General features: G+C 48.6%; 1 protein-coding gene across 4 annotated transcripts in view; it reads left to right on the forward strand.

Moving 5' to 3' along the window:
• The window catches only part of CORO2B (coronin 2B), a 132,499-nt gene extending 127,139 nt beyond the window's left edge, over window positions 1-5,360 (forward strand). For all 4 annotated transcript variants that reach the window (XM_036932316.2, XM_057488929.1, XM_057488928.1 and 1 more), the window contains one exon: window positions 3,382-5,360. In XM_036932316.2, the coding sequence (XP_036788211.2) occupies window positions 3,382-3,513 (132 nt within the window). In that variant the 3' untranslated portion in view covers window positions 3,514-5,360. The remainder of the gene's footprint in view (window positions 1-3,381) is intronic.
• The last annotated feature ends 652 nt before the right edge of the window (window positions 5,361-6,012 follow it).

Below are 6,012 nucleotides of genomic sequence, written 5' to 3' on the forward strand. Positions count from 1 at the left end.
CACCTCCCACCCAGTTACTGTCTCCCCGTGAATTTCAGAAGGTCACTGTCATTTGGTGTTATGGGAGTTATAAATTCCTGACTAACAGGAGAGTCCGGCCTCATGCTTTACAGTACTGCCTTCCTCCCTGGCATTTCGGCAGTGACGGGGTCTGACAATTTCCTGTTTTTGTGGAAGAGGCTGAGTGTTTATGAAAGTGCTCTTTGTGCCATTTAGAATGGGAGCAGCTCATTCAGGGGCAACCATTGCTGGCCTTGTCCAGAACCCCCAAAGGCTTCTCCTGCTAGCCACACCGTCAGTCCGTGGTGCCAGTACACTTTAGCTTAGCCAGGATTCACAGAATGTTTACCATGTGACAGGCACTTGGCTTGATGGCAGCTGATAGAGATGGCTGCATGGACCCATCTACATTTGAATCCTGGTTCTCTGCCTGGGCAAGTTTCCTGACCTTCTTAAGTCCATTTCTCTTGGTAGGTAACATGGGAATAGGAAATGCTGTGAGCATTAAAGAGATAATCCCTAAGCACTCTTCCTGGCTCATATTATGCACCCTAAGGGGCTAACTATGTTAGCCATCTATTGCTACACAGAATATTACACCAGAACTTAGTGACTTAAACCCACAAACATTTATTATCTCAGTTTCTATGGATGCTGGTGGCTCAAGGTCTCTCATGTAGTTAAAACTGTCAGCTGAGGCTGTAGTCACATCTGAAGGCTCAACTGCATGCAGAAGAATCTGCTTCCAAGTTCACTCACGTCATTGCTGGCAGGACTCATTTCCTCACAGGTTGTTGGACTGAGGGTCTCAAGTCCTCTGGACTGTCAGCCAGAGGCCCCCGTCAGGTCCTTGCCATATGGACCTCTCCACAGGGCAGCTTACAACTTGGCAGCTTGCGTCCCTTAGAGCGAATAAGCCAGAGAGCCAAGATGCCAGCCACAGTCTTTTTGTAACCTAACCTTGGAAAGACATCTCATCATTTCTGCCATATTCTATTTGTTTGAAATAAATTATGAAATACAGTTCACACTTTAGGGGAGGGAATATCATAGAGGCTATCTTAGAGGTTTCTTGTCACACTATAAAAGGGAGTGCACATTTTTAGAGCTGGATGAAATCATGTGATAAATAGAATTTGCTTCAAAATAATCCCCAAGGGAGGTGGTGCAGAAGCGGATAGGAATAGAGATGAAGCAAGAATGGTCACATGTTATTTGTTAATGCTAGTTGATGATGGAGATTTATGGTGCTATTCTTTCTACTTTTGTACACATGTGGAATTTTCCATTAAAAAAGTTTTTAAGTGCCCTCTTAAGGTATAGGTACTTGAGTTGCTGTCATAGCCCAGGTGGGTCAACTGAACTCAGTGCTAGAAGTGGGTGTATAGAAGGCAGGGCTAAATAATAGTAAAATGGAGTAACATTTAGCTATGACTTGTTTATATGAGTGAGAATTGAAGGCCTGGAAGGAAAATTTTAAGGGTCTGATCAGACAACACAAATGCCACAATCTCTCTACACTAAAGCTTGCACACCTTCCTCATCAGGAACAAATTTCCTCAGAGCCTACTGATTCTGGGTTTATGCACAGTTTTAATCATCACAGCCAACTGCAGGCAACCAGTTAGAAAAATAGGGCTGTAGACAGTGGACTCGTTGGTCTAGGTGTGAAGAAACAACTGGTAGGCTGACATAGAGGAAGAACTTAGGGTTGTACAACTCTGTAATCTTGCTAAAAAGCACTGAATTGTACACTTAAAATAAGTGAAATGTATAGTATGTGAATTATACCTCAATAAAGCTGTTTTTTTTTTTAACAAAAGCTGACCAAAAAATTGTTCAAAGAAATGTGGAGAATTTGGAAGGCACAGGAATGTATAGACATTTAGAGTCCCTCTGAACAGACATAACCAGAACCGGTTTGTCGGTTAATTTTTTAAAAGCCAGTTAAAGGAAAGAATCATAAAAATGATAGAGACATTCTTTATAAACGATTTTATTTTCATTTCAAAGATAAACATATACACTCCTTCAATGTATTTTGATGTAGGACTAAGACCTTTTTGTGAGGAGATCTCTGGTTGGGGTCTGCTGTCTTCCTGAAAACTAACACTTTAACTTCGGTTTCCAGTTGGAGTTTTTTTTTAGGTGGAGGAGAAAACTTCAAGTCAATCTAAAAATAAAACCCTAGTTTTTTCAAAGTATCCTTCTCACACCCCTTTTTTAAAGACAGGTTTACTGAGGTAACTGAGGTATGATTTACCTGTGGTAAATCCGTCTGCTGTGATGATTAAAACTGTGCATAAACCCAGAATCAGTAGGCTCTGAGGAAATTTGTTCCTGATGAGGAAGGTGTGCAAGCTTTAGTGTAGAAATTGTGGCATTTGTGTTGTCTGCTCAGACCCTTTAAAACATCCTCCTTTGTAGTGTTCAGTCCCCTAAGTTTTGACACACACATGCAGCCACCATCACACAATCAAGATAGATAATATTCCCCCAGTCTTCTGGGTCTATATCATCCACACTAATTCACACTAATAGCAGCTTTTTTAGCTGACCTTTATCAACATTTTCTAACGCATTCAACTTAGTTTTTATAGTTTTATAGTTTTTATAAACTTTCTTTTTGTATGCATTTCATCAGTTGATATCATACTTAATTAAATTATCCAGTTATAAGAACAAATGATGAAGAAGTCTGAGGACACCCACAACTGATTGTTGGTAACATCCAGTTCAAGTGTTTGGGGCCCTCAAGCAGCTTACTGCCTTCCAGGGCTCAGTGTTTTGTAGGCATCTGTCAGTCTGTTTTATGGAAGAAATAGAGGGACTGGTTAATCCAGGGGATCATCTAAGTGAAGGTCTGTCAGACACCTATGCTCGGCCCACGCCACTCCAGCAAATGGACCACTGGCTGCCCAGTGCCAACTTTGGTGTGCCTGTGACAGTCCCACGTCAGCAGGAAAAGAGCTGGATTTCTTCCTGACTGCTGAGCTTCCTTAAGAAAAGAAGGATGCATATCAGTTTAGAAAGGTTTCTGTTCAGAATGGTAAATACCAGTGTTAGGTTCGAGCCCCTAAAAGGGCAAGCTTGGATATTTGGAAAACTGTCCAAAACGCACGCCTTCCTTGGTGACCCTGAGTCAGTGCCACAGGCTGGGGCTTTCTTTTTTCCCTACCTCACAAGGGAAAGTAGGAGCTGAGGGCTGAGCCTGGAGGAGGGAGAGCTGCGGTGACATGAGTCGCCCAGGCGTAGCTGTTGGGGCGCAGGGCAAGGCCCGGGAGAGCGAGAGGAGGGCAGAGGCCACCCCGGGGGGCGGGGGCGGGGTCCGGGACCCCTCCGACCGTCACCCTCTCCGACCCCCTCTCCTGTCCACCCCAGCTTCTCCGGATGTTCTTCCGGCAGCAGGACGAGATCCGGCGGCTGAAGGAGGCGCTCGCCCAGAGGGACCTCCGCGTCCGGCAGCTGCAGCTGGAGCTGAAAAACTTGCGCAACAGCCCCAAGAACTGTTAGCTCCTTTGTGGGGCTGATTTCTCAGCTGATTGCTCTGTTGTTTGTACTCGTCCCCTAACTGCCCCCATCCGGCGACCCCAGAGACAGAGCCGGGACTGGACAGAGCCTGAGGACCCTGCCTGCCGCCTCCAGAACTGGAAGCTGACCTTTGACCTGTTGACCTCATGCTAATAAAAGTCTTCAGCCTCTGCCGGAGACCCACTGCTGGCAGCCCCTTTCCCTGCCACCCAGGGACCTTGACTTCCCCTCAGCTGGGCCGAGACCACAGACTCCCTGAGGGGTGCCCTCAACAGATCAGGGAGCAGAGGGGCAGGCCAGGCCCACAGTTGACTTAGACTTGAACTTCTCCCCTGTGAAAGGGGCTGCGGGGACATCTCAGTGCTCCGTGCTGGGGCTCACAGCACTCCTAACGGACCGCAGGAAGGGCAGGATTGCAGGCCTTGGCCGACCCTCCCTCCCCACCGCCCTCTGCCCCCTGGGCAGTCCTGGAAGCCCCATCCACCAGACAGGGTTGCAAGCAGCCCAGCCCCCTCTGTCTCTTGCCCCCTCTCTCTCGTCTTCAGGGAATTAAGAGGATTGCTCGTCAAGGCCATAATCACTCCTTGCCTTCCCATGATTCTCTTCAAAGCTCTTGCAACCCCCTTTTCCCATTTAATTTGTGAGGCAGGCAGGGTAGGGAATAGTGTTCCCGTTTTACAAATCACAGAACTGAGGGTTGCAATGGAGAAGTGACTTACTGGGTCGCCCAGCAGGCCAGCAGTGGAGCCAGGACCAGGACTGGGGTGTCCAGACCCCAGGGCAGCCCCTTCTAACTGCATCAAGATGCCAGTCCCATGGGGGCTTCACCAGTGCCCGAGTCTCTGTGGAGAATGAGAACTGGAAGCCACTTCCACCACCCGCCAATACCAGCAGTGCCAACGTGTCACATGCCCAGTTGAGGCCCCTTACGCTCAGTGCCCCTACCTCTTCCTGGCCCCACCCTCTGCTCTCGCCCCCCAGGGGACTCCCTCTGAGATGAGGCCTCTTCCTCCTGGAGGCTGAGGCTGAGAGGAGTGGAGCAGAGCCCCGGGGAAGACCGAGCAGGGTCTGATTGCTCTGAGGGGTGCGCTGTGTGCCTCTGCCCACTGCTGTCTCAGCCACTTTCAGCCTTACGCTTGTAGAGTGACCACAGCCCCTCGCGTCGGTATAGCCCTTTAAAGTTTACACAGTTCTTTGGCACTTAGGATCTCATCTGAGCCTCACATCCCTTCCAGAAGGTAGGGAGCATTCTTTCCATGTTGCAGATGAGGAAACTGAGAAGTGGCCAAAGGTCACAGGACTCTTGGAGATGCCACATTTCAGTTGGTCTTCTACACATTTTCTTTTTTGCTTCCTTCTTTTCTCCCTTCATTTCCCACTATCCACAGATTCCATAAACACTGCTCTTCTCAGAAGAGTCACAGTTTGGGGGTGAGATCTGGCCTGGGGATCAAGAAATGGGTGTCTGCTCTTCTCTCTCTCTTAGCCAGGATCTACTAGATGCGTTACTTTCCATACCTGCTTTTCTCATGGCCACGGTGCAGAACATCCATCCACAGAGGTCCCACCTCCCTAAGGCCCTCCAGGTGACCTGGGCAGGGAAAGCCTCCCCAGCCCCCGGGGTTTTCCTCCAAGACCCTTCCCCCCGGTCCAGCCAAAGCAGGGTCTCCTCACCACCAACCCCCCGCAGCTAGACACCGTCAGCTCTCATCTCTTCTCCACACTTCTTGAGCTTTTCTTTCTTCCCCATTGACCTTTGCGGTCTTCTGTGATTATTTATGCTGCCTCCCAAGGAAAGAATTGAAATAAAATGTTTTCAACTTGTCAAACCTGGGCATGGCCATCTCATTTAACCTTGTAGGTTCCGGCTCGTGGTCACCATGGTATCTTGCTGGTCAACTCCCCAGCCACAGCTCCTTGCCTTTCTGGAACAAGAAGCCACGTCTCTATTCAGATACAATTTCACACTTCCATTCATCCGCGGTGAGCCTTCTGAACGTCAGCACTATTAACATTTGGGGCTAAATCATTCTTTGCTGTGAGGGCTGTGCTGTGCACTGTCGGGTGTTTAGCACCTCCTTGGCCTCCATCAGTCAGATGCCATAGCAGCCCCCACCCAGCTGTGACAAACAAAAATGCCTCTGGATATCACCCAATCCCCTGGGGTGTCGAAATCATCCCCAGTTGAGAACCACTGTTCTACAGTTATTCAGTAGACATGTGCTCTGTATCCAGGCCTGTGGTGGGGTCTGGGGACATCAGTGTTTTATCCTGCAATGATGCTCCGCAGTTCAAAAAGCACTACTCCATATACTTGATTCTTTTGAGCTTCACAGTATCTCAAGGTGGTATGTCCAATTGTTCCTCCCATTTTCAAGAAGAGCAGCCCGGTCCAGAGAGGTGACATGCTCACAGCATCTGCTGGTGGAGTGGGGGAAACACATGGGAACGTTTATCTTCTGAGCCCAGGGCCAGAGGAGG

Source organism: Manis pentadactyla, chromosome 11, assembly GCF_030020395.1.
Source record: "Manis pentadactyla isolate mManPen7 chromosome 11, mManPen7.hap1, whole genome shotgun sequence".
Taxonomy (NCBI): domain Eukaryota; kingdom Metazoa; phylum Chordata; class Mammalia; order Pholidota; family Manidae; genus Manis; species Manis pentadactyla.